This window comes from Uloborus diversus, chromosome 3, assembly GCF_026930045.1.
Source record: "Uloborus diversus isolate 005 chromosome 3, Udiv.v.3.1, whole genome shotgun sequence".
Lineage (NCBI taxonomy): Eukaryota > Metazoa > Arthropoda > Arachnida > Araneae > Uloboridae > Uloborus > Uloborus diversus.
In genome coordinates, this window is record NC_072733.1 from 79828112 (window position 1) to 79845370 (window position 17259).

At 32.4% G+C, this 17259-nt stretch overlaps 1 protein-coding gene across 3 annotated transcripts in view; it reads right to left on the reverse strand.

Moving 5' to 3' along the window:
• Positions 1–17259, reverse strand: part of LOC129218032 (uncharacterized) — a 184492-nt gene that overhangs the window by 24254 nt on the left and 142979 nt on the right. For all 3 annotated transcript variants that reach the window (XM_054852211.1, XM_054852212.1, XM_054852213.1), the window contains one exon: positions 1292–1422. In XM_054852211.1, the coding sequence (XP_054708186.1) occupies positions 1292–1422 (131 nt within the window). The remainder of the gene's footprint in view (positions 1–1291; positions 1423–17259) is intronic.

Sequence of the window (17259 nt, forward strand, 5' to 3'; positions counted from 1 at the left end):
AAAAAATGACAACTAGACAATAATTCATACATAAAGAGACAGATATTTTTTAATTGCATTTTAAAGAACTTTCCCAAACATGAACACTAATATTTACTGTAACACCAAATCATGAGTTGGACTGAAAATTTATAAGACAAAAGACTAAAAATATAAATAATAATAAAATCCATGGACATTCAACCTGTCATGAAAGGGGATATTCAATGCATCGGGATTCAGACCTTTGTATTGGAAAGTTTTTGAAATCAAAGTTAGGTTTGAAGGCCTTCTCCCAGAAATTATTCGAAATTGGAGTCTTATAAATGCTTTCAATGGCCAGTTTTTAGGAGGGGTTAAGTGAAGGGACAAGGTTCAGGAACTCTACTTTGACATTTTGATATTAAAATCACAACGTTGCAGTTCTAAATAATCTTCAAATGATGTTAGGGGAAGGAGGCCTGAAAGTTTTCGGAATTGATGTCCTAAAAACAAATGTAGGAAATCATTAATGAAATTGGAACAAGGACTGCAAATCCAGGACGTATGGTCACCTTAAAAAAAGCATTCATTTTCAATATATTTTCCAAATTATTGTTCTCATAAAATGCTACTTTAAAAAACCACCATCTCAAAAATAAAACAAAAAAGCAAGGACTTTCATGCATTTTAGATCAAAAAATATTGCTGATGTTTTCAGTGTGGAATAATGATTTAGACAACAAATTTTGAGGACTTTAATGTTCTAAAACAGTTAAGATTATATTTGTTAATTTCAAAGAAATTTAAATTTTGTTATAATTCTGGTAAATATTTAATTTGTTGTAAATGTGTTCTTTTATTACAAAATACTTGTAAATCAGAAATGCTCATATTTCCATTGTAAGTGTGCACTTTCTTTCAGTTTTAATGTTCTGTTCTGCAATTAGTGAAATGGTAATCATTAACAATAAAGCATATTGAAAATGTTCCAAAAAAAAAATTAAAATAATTTTCAACATGAATGACAGGAGATTGAGTCAATGTATAATACAAATTACATTATTTGAGCTTAAAAGCATATCAAGTAAATGCAGATAGTAGAGTTGCTTCATTCAGGTAAGCTTGAAGATCACTATATAATTAAAACTAAGTTATTACTTTAACATAAATATTACTCACAAGTTGAATATTCAATGTCAAGAAAGCATTGCTTGTCTGAAATAGGTTTTTCAAAGGTGACTTTGGGCTTACAATTAGATAATGCTAAATCATTGGAATAATAAAAAATGAAACAATAATAAAAAAAAGATAAGTGATGACAAAATTGTACTTCTTTTTCTTCTCGAGATAACGAATCGTATGCTTCACAAGTAAGTACCCCAAATTTTCGTTTAGCTTTCTGAGGTCCATCTTTTGAAACTTCAATTTCATCTTCCAGAGATACACGATGATAGAATTCATCTATTTAAGGAATAAGAAAATATGCAAACATTTCATTACAGAAAAAACCCTGAAACAATAATAAAATATGATGTTAAAATGAGACAATGTGAATAAAAGTAAAAATGAAATTCAAAAACTCAGTAAACAGCTATTTGGAAGCTGAGAAAGCCTCTTTTAAGTGCTTAAGAGGACAGGTTCAAACAAAGGACTGTCAATAAGGAAATACATAATTATTAATTTTCTTTTTTCCAAACATTCATTTAAAGATCTTGTTTTAAAATAAACATATCAAAACAAAACTTTTAGATAAAATTGTTTTATTAAGTATAAGCACAAGTTCTTTACAAAATGAATTTTTAGAAGCATATAAAGAAATTTTCCTTTTCTCAGGGTTCGGCCATTTTTTAAGATAAATGATAAACCATTCTAAAGTTTCCTTCAGTCACTATTGAGTAAAATCCTGATTATCTATGGCTCTAGTGCAGCCAAAAATACCTTCTAGAGGGTTTTTTTTTTATATCAAAAATACCTTCTGGAGGGTTTTTTTAAAAATCAGAACAGCCCTTTCATAAGCACAAACTACTGTATTAGAATTTGCGTTTATGTTAAAACCAATGGCTCTGGGGGGGGGGGGAGGTGTTTCACATCCCTCGCTGTGCCACTGATCTACGGAATAGGGCTGCACGGTAACCGCTTATATGGGAATTTCATCGATAATTCGCAAAAAAGGTTCAAAGAAAAAAAAAAGCCATAAGAGCATGTAATAGCTTTAAAAAATCAAGAGCATTCACATACATTTAAACAAATGCAAGAAACAATAACAGTGCTTTTTGTTTTGTAAAAGCAAAAAAGAGGACCACTTATTATTGCAAACAAATTACCTACATATTCCAGTAAAACATGCAAACAGATTAAGAAGAGCAGATCAAACTAGGTTAAACCAAAAACGCATAGGAGAGGGGATTTTTTTGAACAAAATTGTAATGTAGCAATATAGTATCAATAAATAATGTAGATCTAAAAACTATAGGTTTCAACTAGTAGGTTAAATCTAAGAGTCAGTAAGTAGAAAAGTATGATGTAGTAAGAAGTATAGATCTAAAAACCAGTAAGTAGCACAAATCTAAAGCGAAAGATGTATAAATAAAAAAATCAGGGTTTGGAGACCTTAAAAGGTTTGGTGTCATTGAAGGGAGGGGAAGATATAAACAGAAATGGCTAGAGATTTTGTATTTGTCAAATAGGTAAATTTATCTACATTCAGTTAATCTTCAATCCAAATTTCTCATTTATTTTATTTTTTTGCGTTGAAAGCACTGAATATTCCACCCTGCGGATAAGCCCACCCACGGACAATCTGGTGCTTACTATATTGCAAATGTAAAAGAAATTTTTTTCAAAGCTCATTCAATTGCACTAAAGAAAAGGTTTCATGAATATGTTTGAAGGTAGGGGAATGTGGGGCAAAGTGAAATTGTGGGGCAAAGTAAAACGGTGAAATTTTTACTCTGCTTCTCGTCACCTATCTGGTAACATTTTTAGTATGTAGCAACATATGTAGTCTATTCCAGTTAGGAAAAAAATTCCTCTGAAAATCAAAGAATTTGATAATACAAGCGATTTTCAAAAATGGATACATATATTGTAATATTTTGTTATAAATCAAAACTTATTTTTGTTATTATTAAATGATAAATTTCTTGCTATTATCATTTTAATTATTAATTCAGACCTACTAATACTTGGAGTAGTATTTATTTTGTTACTTTTAAGCTTTGCAATTAGTCAGGTGCATGTGGGGCTAAGTGGATGGGGTAAGTTAAATAGTTTACTCATCGTTTTACTCATTGAATTGTTTACTACATTACTTACGTATACATTTATTAATTAACATATTTACATCCCTTCATTTAATAATTCACTCATTTATTCATTCATTTTCTTATTCGTTCCCTATTTTATTAACTCATTTATTTTTTGTTGCACATTCCCAGACAGCACAAAAAGTCCTTCGGACGTCCATTTTATGTCCTGAACGTCCAAATCTAGTCCGTTGTAAAAAATCGATGAAATTTGGCGATCCTTAGGGACCTCTAGCAGGATGTCCCAAGGAAAAACTTTTTTTTAGGCCTAAGGATGACCTAAAGTGATCCTTATCTTTTCAGGACGTACCACGGACTTTTTTTTAGATGTCCTGGGGACTTATCTTTAAGTATATCCCGAGTCTAAACAAAATCAATCATTTTTAGGACATTCATCTCAAGTTGAAGGGAAAATTTTATTTTATTAGTTTTCTCACTGAAATTTTCTAAAAATCCTAATGAACTATGATCTACAAAACTTAAACGAGTTACGAGAATAACATTTAAATTAAATAAGCGTAAAAATGTATTATTTTTTTTAAAGTTTAATATTTTTATATATTTTATTATTATTATTATTTTTTTTTCAAAGACGTTTTTTGAAAAAGTACAGTTTTTTTAAAATCACAATTAAGTATGAAATAGGAAGCTCAAATTAGCGAAAGATTTCATTTTAAAAAATCAAATAAATACAAAACACGATTGTTTATCCATAATACTTTTTCAAATATAGGTTAAAGCGCGGTGCGAAATTCGATGACATGAGGACATCCTCGGGAGTATCACACAAGGTAGTTCCAGGGATTAACTTTAGTCCTTTCAGGACGTACCAAGGACTTTCTTTTCTGACATCTTGCAGTCTTTGCCTTCGGATGTCCTGCGTATGAGAAAAATCAGTCGTTCGTAGGACTTTCTCGTCAAACTTCGAAAATTCTTATTTTTCACATTTTGAGTGAAAGTAAATGTTATATGCAGCATTTAAAAAAAGTATTATTGATTTAAGAATTTGTTGACCTCTAATATACTTTATTTAAAGGGAAAAAGTAAGTACTTTTACATTTACATATTAGTTTTCAAGAAGAAGAAAATGATTATTTCTTTAAAATAAAAATTAATAATGTTACTTCTTTGTTGTCAAAAAATGACGTCATGTAAGTATTTCACTTCTCAAAACATATTAATCGAAAGAAAAAATGAATATTTTTACAGTAAAAAATGTGGAAATGTAAAAATGCAAATTTTTATGTGGAAATGTAATAAAATAGACATAACATTTTTAAATCGGTTTATGATATTCAAAATTCCTGCATTTTGGCGATAGTCAAAATTAAACAAAATATTGCCAAAAACGTTATTTTCTTCTCTAAAATTTAAAACATCAAAATTTGAACTGGATTTTGTTATAAATTTATTATTACATTAAACTTGATATTATTATACAATAATATTCCTCTAATGCTTTTTTTTTCAAGTAATGGTTGTTTATGACTGTTTTTCTATTTATTTTTGGTAATTAATTTTTAAAAAAGTAAAATATAATTTTATTCACACTTTTTTACCTTTATACATCACAAATTCAAATTGTAGTTAGAAATTATTATAAAAACAAACAGAACCCCCAAATTTCCCTAACTTTTTTTTCCCTTGATAAAGTGTTATATTTCAGGGTTTTAACAAGAGTTTTCTGTTTTAAGCAGAAACTTTTGAAATTTACATTTTAAAATCATTCACCGAATTCTTTTTCATTTTTTACAAAAAAAAAAAAAGCAATTTTTTCAAGGTTAATAATAAATTTCTTCCAACTTTGTTTCTTCTAAAATTCTTCAATCAAATGCATTTTATATCTCTTTGGGAACAAAATGTAAAAATTTAAATTGCTGTTCTAATTATCATAATTGCAAACAGAACGGATAAACCCTCAACTTTCTTTAACGAAATTTTAAACAATGGACAGACTTCACGGCAAAAAATACTTGTGTCATACTTTTAAACCAAATTATACATTTGAGTTGTACTATCATTATTTTTAAATTTATCACTGATGTGAAATTTTTTTATTGTTTTGAACATATTTCCTGATCGTTTCCAAAAAAAAAAAAAAAAAAAATCATTTTTCCCCCAAGATAAATAATTTAAAAAAAAAAAAAACTTTAAATTTTTTATTTTTCTTTCAAATTTTTCAACTCCGCACGCGGGATTTTATAATCTTTTAAAAAATTTCGCACACCTACACGGGGTTTGAACCTGCACCCATAGGGTTACTGGGCTGAAACGCTACATGTGTACGCCAGTCTTGCTCAAGGATAGATAGTAACTTATAATAATAAATGGCGTTTAACATAGAAGGTTTCTGAAAGTTCTTTTGGGAATTTCATTCTAATTCTGATCGTAAGAATAAAATTTATGACGTACAATGTTTTAAATCACGCACACTTTCAGTATTTCTTTTTTAAGTTAGCGCGAAAGATGGCGTTTGCTCATCGGTGAATTTCGCTGTTCAATACTCATATCTGATGCGCTTAATTCCATTCAATGGGGATCCAAAATTGCTTCAGAGCTTTACTTTAAATTAATATTGTTTTGCTGATATATAGCTTTAGTTGGTTTTTCAGTTATGTATAATGATCAAAGTTTCAATATTGCAACTTTGTAGGCTTAAGGTAGTTGGAATTTGAAATAAAAGTTGCTAAAGATCCCAAATTTAATCCACTATCGACTATCCGAAAACAGGACCTGCAAAAATGAAGCAGTAAGCGGTTAATTGTGCATTCGATCAGCAAATTGTATTTTTTTTCATCGTTTTGACACTTATTACACTTTTTTCTGTCTTCTGTTATTCTGTACTTTGCACGTGCGAACTTCAATGGCGGCCAGGAAACCCCAAGAAGAAAGCTGGAAAAGGATGAGATTTTTAAAAATACAAGAAGTGTGATAAATTATTCCCAACAGATTTTAAATTTGCCCTTACGGAGAAAAGGGACTTGAATTCTTACTGAGAAATCTGAAAATTCAGCTACAATATTATTTTTTGTTCAAGATTTTTTGCCGTGAAAAACACATTTATATTTTATGTTGGGGGGGGGGGGGGGGGAGGAATCGATAAAACTGAAAATTTAAAGAGAATGACCAGATTTTGAAAACAACGGACATTTTTGATTTGAAAGTAAGAAAAAGGGGACTATTGGGCTTAATTGGCGTGGAACAAGCATGTCTAAAATAATCAGACGTTCTTAAAATTATCTCTTACTAAAATCATTTTCATTGAATAAATTTTGAACTTATAATTACTCAAGTTATTAAGAAAACCCGGAGATAACGAGCAAGTCGACTTGGAGCTTTGGCTCTGTTTTTTTCAAATCATAAACTAATTCATAAAGAAAAATAGGCGAGATACAAATGCGCCGCATTATACTAATTTCATACATTTTAAATACATATTTTCTTTTTGAAGGTGCAGTGCCCAGAACAGTCATCAGTTTACAATAGTTGCATAAAAGATAATTCTTGTAGACTTATATAAAATCCTCCCGGAAAAAAAAATGCAAAAGAAAGAAAAGCGCTTCTAATCATAAATTCGGTAGCATTTTAAAATTAGGGGACTTTTAATACGCCTAAGTACTGAGATTATTTTTGAGAATATGGGATCGAAAATCTCTATACGGGTTGTCCCCGAAATTCAAGAACATGTGGTCGATTAGCAATACAAATCCATAGCTAATAATGGTGCCCCCCCCTCCTTCGAGTAAAGTCGCACCCTCTAAAAATTACGAAGACCCCCTTAAAAAAGAGAAAAAATACCCTTCAAAACACCCCCCCCCAATTTTAATGGCGAAGTCTGTGCTATGACCCCCCTCCCTACCCCCCTAGGTGGGCACACCTACCACAAGACTGGGTTATATATGCATAGCTAAGCTATGAGGACTCTTTGGATCTATAATTATACACTTACTATTTTTAATAACATGTTGTCGAAAGAAAAAAAAAGGGGGCGGGGAGAATGAAAACATATTTGTTGAAGAAATTCCTTTTGTGTCAAATTTTTGGTCAATGTCCAAAAATTAGTACATAAGAAATCCTTGCTCATATCAGATGTATACAGTGAAACTCTGATTTTACGTTCTCTGGATCCACGTTTTCCCTGCATTAAAATCGGGTCCCATTATCGGGCCATGTATTTCCCGTATTTTGCGTTTTTTTTAACCCGGTCCCTTGAGAAACGTAACATCCAGGTTTCACTGTGTTATTATAAACTGTATGACATATTTCAGAACTGTTATTAAGATTTCTAAATATTCTTCTTAGGCATTTAAGAATTTAGTCAAAAACCAACAGGGGTGCCCAACCCCCTTAAGGGCAAAGGTGCACCCCTTCTATATCGTGGAGACCCCCTCCGAAAGCAGAGGCCCCCAAAATGAGAAAAATACCCCCCGAAACACAACCCCCCCTAAAAATTTGAATGGTGCAGTATCTGCGCCTTACCTCCCCTAGGTGGGCATCCCTGAAAACCAATAAAAAATTGTAACTGCAAAGGTATAAGAAATGATCGCTTACTTTTATTATGAATCATTTAAAAAAAACGAAAATGTTTAAGAAAAATTATGTAGTTTGACTTTACAACAGTAAAAAGTATTGAAATCAAAATCGTTAAGGGGAAAAAAATGTTTTTACATTTCGTGAAAATTACCAGAAATTGTCCCAGTTAAGTCCCCAAAAATATTTATAAGAATCCCCATATCGTTCCTGGATTTTAGGACACATCTGAAAACTGGCGTTCAGAAATACGATCACCTTAACTAGAAAGGGAAAAAATGAATCGAATTTGATTTATATTTGAAAAATGAAGCATTCGAATGAAGCCAGAAAAGAAAGTAACACGAGGCAATTGAAAAAAAAACTTGAGGCTTTTCCCCATCATCTTTTTCTCTCTCCCTGATTGTCTGCAGTTAACTGCCACCGTGATGCTTTGTTTACGCTCGAGGTGAAATGTTGGTTTTTGCTGCACGTGGCCGTGGCCGCTTGAATTACCTTATACAGGATATAGGTAAGTTTAATTACTTTAATTTTATTTATTAATATTGCCGATGTTTAACTTTTACTAAAATAAAGAAAACTAGTTAAATTTTCATAATTTTCACATTATCACTTCACTATGTTGCGCAATGATTAAAAAAAATAAGTCTCTCATAACAAATGTGCTATTGAATTTCATTTCAACCTGATTTTTCTGTGTACACAAACAGATTGTTTATTTATTATGTCTTGGATGGTATGAAAAGAATCAAGAGATTTTAATTCTGAGGGAAAATTATTAATTGGCTTAATACTTTTACCAATCAGAAATTATACTGTTCCCCTATATTCGCTCGTAATCTTTTTAACTAGAGTATTACAATTAAGTACAATAATGTGCATGTCATGTGATATGCACATTGTTAACGTATCAAAATATTTGTATCAGGCATTGTATTTCTATCATATTACGAATATTTAATGAAATGCAATAGCCCCATTTGTCCGAGTCATTTTGGGCATCTAAAACTGGTAAACTGCAAATGCGGTAGGCACGGGGGCTTCGGAGCGGGGGGGGGGGGGGTCTTAAAATTTCCTATGTGTGAGCAATTTTTTCTTACTCAAGTTAAATTTTAGAGTTATATTTGAATTTCCTTGAATGTTACGTAGTATTTATTACATTTAAGCTTTCTCAGATTATGTAAATAGTATATCTTTTTATTATGTAAAACAAATCTATCGGTTAAGATACATGTTTATCTACCACTATATGGTTTCTTTCTGAATATTATGATCTGCATTAAACTTGTTATTTTTTATTAATATTTCAAGGTTCTGTCATTATTTTCATCTGCCAATAAATTTCGTGTTGCATCATTAGGGGCCTATCGGTTACTGTCGGTAAATTGTATTTAATTGCAAGCTTGGATTTTAGCAAGAACCCTGGTTAAATAAGGGAACTTGAATTGTGATTGGTTTACTAAATATTTAAAACTCGGTTATATTTTTAACATAAATTGTAACATTGTAAACTTTTTTTTATTTTTTCATATTTTTTAAAAAATGTCTCTCTTCAGAAACATATTGCTTGAAAGGCCATCCATATTTTCATGAAAATAATTGATAATTTCTAATAATTGAATGGTGAATGGTAGCTTAAAAAATGTTGAAATTTTCAGATAGTTTTCTCCTACTGTTCCTGTAATTTTACAAAAAAATTTCCAAGCTATACTTTTTTTTTGTTTATATTATTATTTTTTTAAATTTGTAACTTGACAGAATGTTTAGACTTTCTTTAAATTATCTTTTGTTAAAATCATTTTTGCTTAAAAAAATTTGAATAACTCAAGTTATGAAGAACACCTGGAAGTTAAGGAGCTAACTGGCTCTTTTTGTAACCAGGTTAAATTATTTTTTATTCTTAGTATCAATATCAAAATTAATTATTTTGCCTTGTGAAATATCTAATAGTTTTTTTTTAATCATAAATTAATTCATTTCAATTTGCTTTTCTATGTGTTGAATGGCTCAAGAGACTGATCATGCTGCACAGCATAAGATGCCCCAAAAGAAGTTGAACACCTAAGACAACTTCTATCAGGCAAGTTTAAAATTTTATATGTTTATCAATGCCTTAATTTGATATTATTTCAGAATAAACTTATTCCAATATTTTTTATATACCTTTTTAAGGCCGTTGTTGTATTTTTCCCAGACAAGCAGAACCTAACAATTACGATAAACCAGTGGTGCCCAACTGTTTCGTACCCAAAGGCCGCACCTCCTTTTAAAATGCTTCCCATTCTGTCATAAAAAACACATACGAAAATTTTAAGTATTTAAAATTTTTCCTATTAACATAAAAAATAATATAGGAAATTATATGGAAATTAAAAAACTCATAGCTGTTGGAGATGCTCGATGCTCCTTTTATTTATTGCACTGTTTTTCCGGAATCAATTTCTGAATATTTAACTCCAAACTTTATATTGTCATGAATTTGCTTTTCGCATTGTTGCTTTTAAACTAAACAACAGGCCACACGTATCAACTTTGCTGGCCGTAGGCTGGGCACCACTGCTATAAACTAAAGAAATAGTCACACCTTACTGCTTCACTCTATCGTGGTTTTAAAAAAAATATGTTCATTATTCTTTTCTAATGGGCTTGTGTTGATTCTTCTGAGGGGCTACAGTTTAGTTTTAGTGGGGTGATAAAAAATGCTGAAGAATGTCAAACATCATGATATCATGAATGTCAATTGACTCTTGACTGTTAAAAATACTTATTGAGCTGTGCATATCATGGACGGCCTCATGAAAAATTTTGAGGGGGGGGGGGGCAATATTTCCCCCATGGTTTAGCAAGATATTTTCCCCATGAAAACTGATTTCAATACGGATTACAGTTATTAAAATTTGACATTTTTAATATCTTATTCATTAATGGCTGGATCAGAATTGTTTTATATATTTTTTTCAAAGGAAAAAGTACTAAAAACAGAAAGAAGCTCTAATTTAATAAGTGGGGACTTCAGCCCCCACTTACCCCCTCCTATATGGGCTCCCATGGTGCAATCACTGACAGTCAAAACTAAGCATAAAAAGCTAAGAAAAATTACACAAATTTCAAAGGAACGGCCGTGGTTTTAAAAACATATTACACTGCTCGACATTGAAAATGCAACACCAAGAAGGAATGTTCAGAAATTTATGTAAATTTTGGAGTAGACGTATATCACTGAGTTATGTAAATGATGGGAAATGCGCGACTCTTTGATGCAAGTGGAGTAAGATATAAGGGAAGGAACTTGCAGAATTCGCAATATTCGTATCGTTATTTCTGACTGGAGAATTATCGAAGAAGATTTGTTTCTGTCTTGGAGGGTACATGTAACACGAGAGAATGCCAGGCCGCCATCAACGAAGGCAGACGATTTTACGAGGGTATGGTGATCAGACTGAGAACGGGAGGTTGATCCGTGAGTCAAATTGCAGCTGATACCCACATGGATGCATGCATGGTGTGCAAAAGATGGTTGGAACAACGAAGTGTCCCAAGATTGAGGGGTGCAGGGGCAGCCAGAGTGACGTCAGATCACGTGGATCGATGCATCTACCGACAAGCTGTAGCAGACCCACAAGTCACTTGTTCCTCGATACTGCAGCAGGTGCAAGATACCCTGAATGCTCCCGTGCCAACCAGAACCATTTCCTGTCGTTTGATCGCACGTGGTCTGCAATCACGGCGTCCGCTAAGAAGACTGCCATTGACCCCACAACATAGACAGCAACATTTATTATGGTGCCGGACTAGGGCGACGTGGATGACAGAATGGCAAAATGTCGTGTTCTCAGATGAATTCCGCTTCTGTTTATACAGCAGTGATAGTCTCTGCATGCGTGTGTGGCATCGACGTGGAGACATCTAATTGGGCAGTAACTGGAACATCCCATCGCACGACAATATGGCATAATGGTTTGGGGCGAAATTGTACAATTCCATATCACCTCTAGTTTGTATTCAGGGCACTATGACGGCCCAACGATACTTGGATAATGTGCTGCGGCTGGTGGCAATCCCTTACTTTTAAGGGCTACCTACTGCAATTTTTTAGCAGGATAACGCCTGACCACACAGTGCTCGCATCTGCCAACCTGCTCTCTGAAACACACAAATGCTTCTCTAGCCACCATACTCTCCTGACCTGTCACCAATCGAACGTGTGGGATGTGATTGAACGCTGTTTGCAGACTCTGTCCCTTCCTCGTTCAGAAGACGAACTTTGGCAAATGGTTGAAAGGGAAGGGAGAGCCATCCCTCTCGACACCCTTATTGACTCTATGCATATATGTGTTTCTTCGTGTATTGCTGTCCCCGGTGGTCCTACATCCTACTGAGCCGACGCTGTTCTCGCTCTGTATTCTGCCTATCATTTTAAAACTAAGATCATTTATTATTCCTTGCTGTCTCTGTCTTTTTTCCAAATTTCATCACTTTCTGACCCCTCCTTCTTGGTGTTGCATTTTTAATGTCGAGCAGTGTATTTTTTTCACAAGCAAAAGGTCTTACTATTCAACTTTTTACACTCCTAGTGATGAAAAAAACCCATAAGAAATGAAAAAAAATGTTTTTGAGAAGTTCATTTTTACATGTTGGGTCTAACTTCAGAGATCCGGCAGAGTTCTCAATGTATTTAATTAGCCAAAAAAATTTTTAACAAACATTATATGTCAATACACAACTTTTCCCACCACAAACAATTTTTAAAATAATGCATAAGAAATTTTTTTTAATTTAAAAAAAAAAAACAATTTTTGCATGTTTGGAACTTTTAAGGGATTAATTATATTTTGATTTACAAAAAAAAAAAAAAAAAAAAAAAAATTACACCTGTATTTGATGCTAGTACACAACTTTTCCCACCACAGGCGTTTTTTATTTTGAAAAAAGTTAAAATCGACCCACTCTAGTATAAAGGTTTTTTTTCCCTTTTAGTATGGAACACTTATGTGGAAAAATAAGGTGAAGTTTCTTGATGGTAACATCATGCTATTTCTGAAATACATTTACACTAAAAAAATAAAATATTAGAATTCTTTAAAAATTACTAAGCACTTTTCATAATGTACTCAAAAGGGCAAAATAACTTTTCTGGGCCAGAAAGGACAATTTAAGTATTCCTGTAGTTTTCAAGTATTCCAAGAAAAACACTTTAAAGAAAAGTGCGGCTCATGTCATACAGAGAATGTCTTATCATTATCTAACTTTCAATCATAAATTTAAATGTTGAAACATGCATATTTTTCTTAATAGGAAAGATTGGTTTGAAATGACTTGAGCCGCACTTTTCTTCGTTTGTGGTTTTATTTTCTTGGAATAATTGCAAAATACAAGAATACTAAAATTGCCCTTTCTGACCAAGAAAAGTGATTTTGTCTTTTTGAGTGCATTATGAAAAGTGTTTTTAAAAAATTCTATTATTTCTGAATACAATATTTTTATGTTTACCTCTTTTTACTTTCAAGTTAGGTAACTTTTGAAATCAACAATAATTTCCGGCATGTCATAATGATTTATAAAAAATGCTATTATCATAGTAACTTTTTACTACAGTGAAGCACTGTTCATACGTTTCTCTTTTATATATTTTTTAAATTGGCCCCTGCAAAGTCGAATACACATTAGCCTATACCTGTTATATGTTTTTTTCATTTGTACACTTTTTTCATACAGTCCCTTCAAAAAAGTATAAGCAGTGCTTCACTGTATTTACATGCTGATTATAAGAAATCAAGGACAATTTCTACTAGATAAAATTTAATTTTGATATGGAGTATTTAATAAATATATTTTTTGAAATTTAGCAATTATTTTCCCCTTATTTGAATCGCAATATATATATATTGAAGTTTTTTTTTTCAGTTATTGCGTTTGAATTTTCCTCAGAAAACATAGAAAAAACTGATAATTATTTTAATTAAAACAATAGTAATGACTTTAAAAATATTGCATGTAGGTATACAGTAAATTAACATAATTTACTATTTTTATAAAATACACAGCCAAACCTCTTTTACAAAAAATTAAAAGGAACCATGCAATGGTGATTATTTTGGGTTAAACAGATTTCATTTACTCCCAATAAATTGCCAAAAAAGTGAATTACTCTTGCAAGACCAACCATGTAATTCATGTGACGCAATGTTTTGCATTTAGGTTCCACGATTCATTTGCTTGATAACTACAAATATTAAAACAAATTATTGAATTTTCTCTGCTATCCAAATTTGAGTAGAATTTTGTGTCATAAAAATATAGATTGTATCTTAATCTACTTTTGTAGATTCTAGAATTTTTAATCTTAACCCTTTTTTGTTTATTTCCTTGCATTTGTAACCTTTGAACCATATTCCCAGTTACTGTATTATTTTCCATTTCATATTAATTTCATGTATAACAATACTTATTATTGAAAAGCTGTTATTTCAATATTTTTTTTTCTTTATCAATATTTAAATTTGAAATTTGGTGCTATTATCTTAATCTAATCTAAAAACCAGTCTTGCATAATATAGACAAACGTGTGAACGGCGTTCGCAGAAGATGTTTGGCTCTGCAGAATTTTTTTTTTTAAATTGCTAGCATTAATATATATAAATATATATATATATATATATATATTAGGGTGTCCCAAGATATAATGGCGAAAAAAAAATTTGTGAAATCGAATACGCATACCCTCCAAATTTTTTCCATTTCACCTCAGAAACATGAGAAAAAAGTTTCATTGCAATAAAATAACGGGAACCCGTGCCGACTTGAGGTCAAAGTTGGACCTGAAATCCTGTACGGCGACCACAGTGGAAAGATTGCTAACTGTATAATTCCTTACTACACGCGGCATCAATTTATTTAAAGCAGATATTTACAACAATATTAGACTACAAGAAACATTACTGTACATATTTTTAATTAAATGTTTGCTTTTTGCAGTCAGGATGGAGCTTCCACTGCTCTTGAACGCAACGTAACACACATTGTTTTTGTTCCTCATCAGCTGTTAGCAAACCATGAAAGTCCTGCATCATTTTTACCGCTCTTTCAGCTGCATCGTTTACTGCTTTAAGCATTGAGACAGTTTTTTTTACATCAAGGAATGAAATATTATTGACCATACCATAAAAGCTGGATGAATTTTTGTAGAGCAGCTTTTGAGATAATTGGGTCCACATTTTCGTACACTTTTATCAAAAAGCACAAATCTTTGTTAGGTGCTTTGACTGCCAAAATGCATTGAAGCCATGGTTTCACGTATATTGTCGCTACAAACAAGCAAACATCAAACAATGCTTCATTTTCCTTCGTATCTAATTTTAGTTGTGAACTAAATAGTAATAGTTTATGGAGTAAATCGCTTGAGCTATCCATCGAGCTTCGTGCATGGCTCCCGGTGGTCTTATTTTAAATTCATTTTCTGTATCTCCATCTAAAAATATGATAGGCAGTTCTATCAACTCTTGATAGTCATCCCTGACCGTAATATTAGTAAGTTCAACACAGTAAAAGTCAAGTAAATTTTTCAAGTTAGGGTACAGTTCGGAACAACTCCGCAGCTCCTCTATAGCACTGTATTTTAGTGGGATAGATCAGTTCATATATATATGATGGCGGCAAGCAAAGAAAAGCATTTCTCTATCAAATTTTTGTTCAAGAATAGCGCAAGAACCACTTAAAGGAGCTGTAGTATCACAACAGAGAGTTTTAAATTTGTCTTCGAGATTCCAAGTTAAAACTGCCTTTCAAACAGCCTTTGTTTGTTCTTTTCCTGTGGAATTATCCAGTTTAGACTCAGCAATGAATTGTTCGTCACATCCATATAAAATAACTATAGATAAGCGATCTTCTTTTGATTTTTGAGCACTCAAAGCAGGCAACAGTTTCATATCCCAAGGTAAATTCACTACATATGGTACCTCGTACTGAAAAACGATTTTTATTCTTTCCTCGTACTCCTTCCACTTTTCAGTTCGAATTCTTTGAGTTGAAGACTTACTTATTGGAAATTCATCAATGTTACACCCAAGTGCAATCAATAGTAGCTTCAAGAATAAACACATAATCTCATATACTTGGACACCTGTCCAATGCAGCAACTGTTTTTGGAGTAATAAAATCACTCCTCATTACATATTTACTTGTTCCAGGTTCTGATAATACTTGTTCCAGGTTCTGGAATACTTGTTCCAGGTTCTGGAATACTTGTTCCATGTTCTGGAATACTTGTTCCAGGTTCTGATAATACTTTTTCCAGGTTCTGATAATACTTTTTCCAGGTTCTGGAATACTTGTTCCAGGTTCTGGAATACTTGTTCCAGGTTCTGATAAACTTGTTCTAGGTACTGATTTATATGTTTCAGGGAAATTTTCTGAATTAATATTTTCACTAGAGCTCGAAGAGGAATCTTCTTGTACAGGTTCATACAATTCCGAGGATGTTGAAGCGGAATCGTATTTAATGCGCCTGTTTTCCTCTTGGACAGCTCAAAGTCGAGCCTTTTCCTCTTTGTCAGCCAGTTTTTTATCCACTGCCCCTAAAGTGACCACGTCGGCCGGGCTCTCTTTGGAGTTGAAAGAAAATCTCAACTTCCTCTATTTTGATTAAGCGAAGTGCATCAGCATGTGCAATATTGAATAAATTGTTTAAATTACTCTCAAAGTCTTGTTGGCGCTGCCTGAATACTTCTTGCAGTTTCTTTGCATTTTTTTTGTTAGTCTCTCCAAATTTGATTCAGGTTTTTAAGTTTATTCCCGCAATTTGGCAACGATTTGGTGGGAATGCGTGCCTTTTCAAAAGATGATGCATTCCCGAATAGCGAGATTTGCACTTTCACTGATGGTTAAATTTATTTCTCGAATGTTATAAAACAAAACAGACAGAACTTGTCCGTTTGAGGGAAATTTCAAGCCCGTAGTTTGGTGTTATACGACTCCTATTAAAAATATCTTTTTTTTCAAACTTTGCAATTCCACTGCCATGTTTCGTGCCCTATGGAAGGACTATACTGCGCTCACTGACCAGAATGTATTCGTACTGACATGTTTGACGGTTTGAAAATTGCCACGGATAGCTCCCCCCCCTCCAACATATGTTTTTCTGTTTTCATTTGTTTTCTGTGCGCTATTTACAGCTGTATTGAGCTTCGCAAAGTATTTCGTCGGCAGCGTTCGCTTGCTTATGAATACACGTGCTATTTACACGTTTAGGCCTTTAGGCGCAAGTCGGCACGGGTTACCGTGCTTCAAATTGCATGAAACTTTTTTTACAACGGTTTTGATATAAAAGGAAAAAAATAAGAGGGTATGCGTTTAAAAAAAACGACTTTCATTTTTTTGGGACACCCTAATATATATATATATTTCTGTTAAAGTCTTTTTCCAAAAAGCCTTTTAAAGTGCATGTGTGAAAAAAGTAATGGTTTTG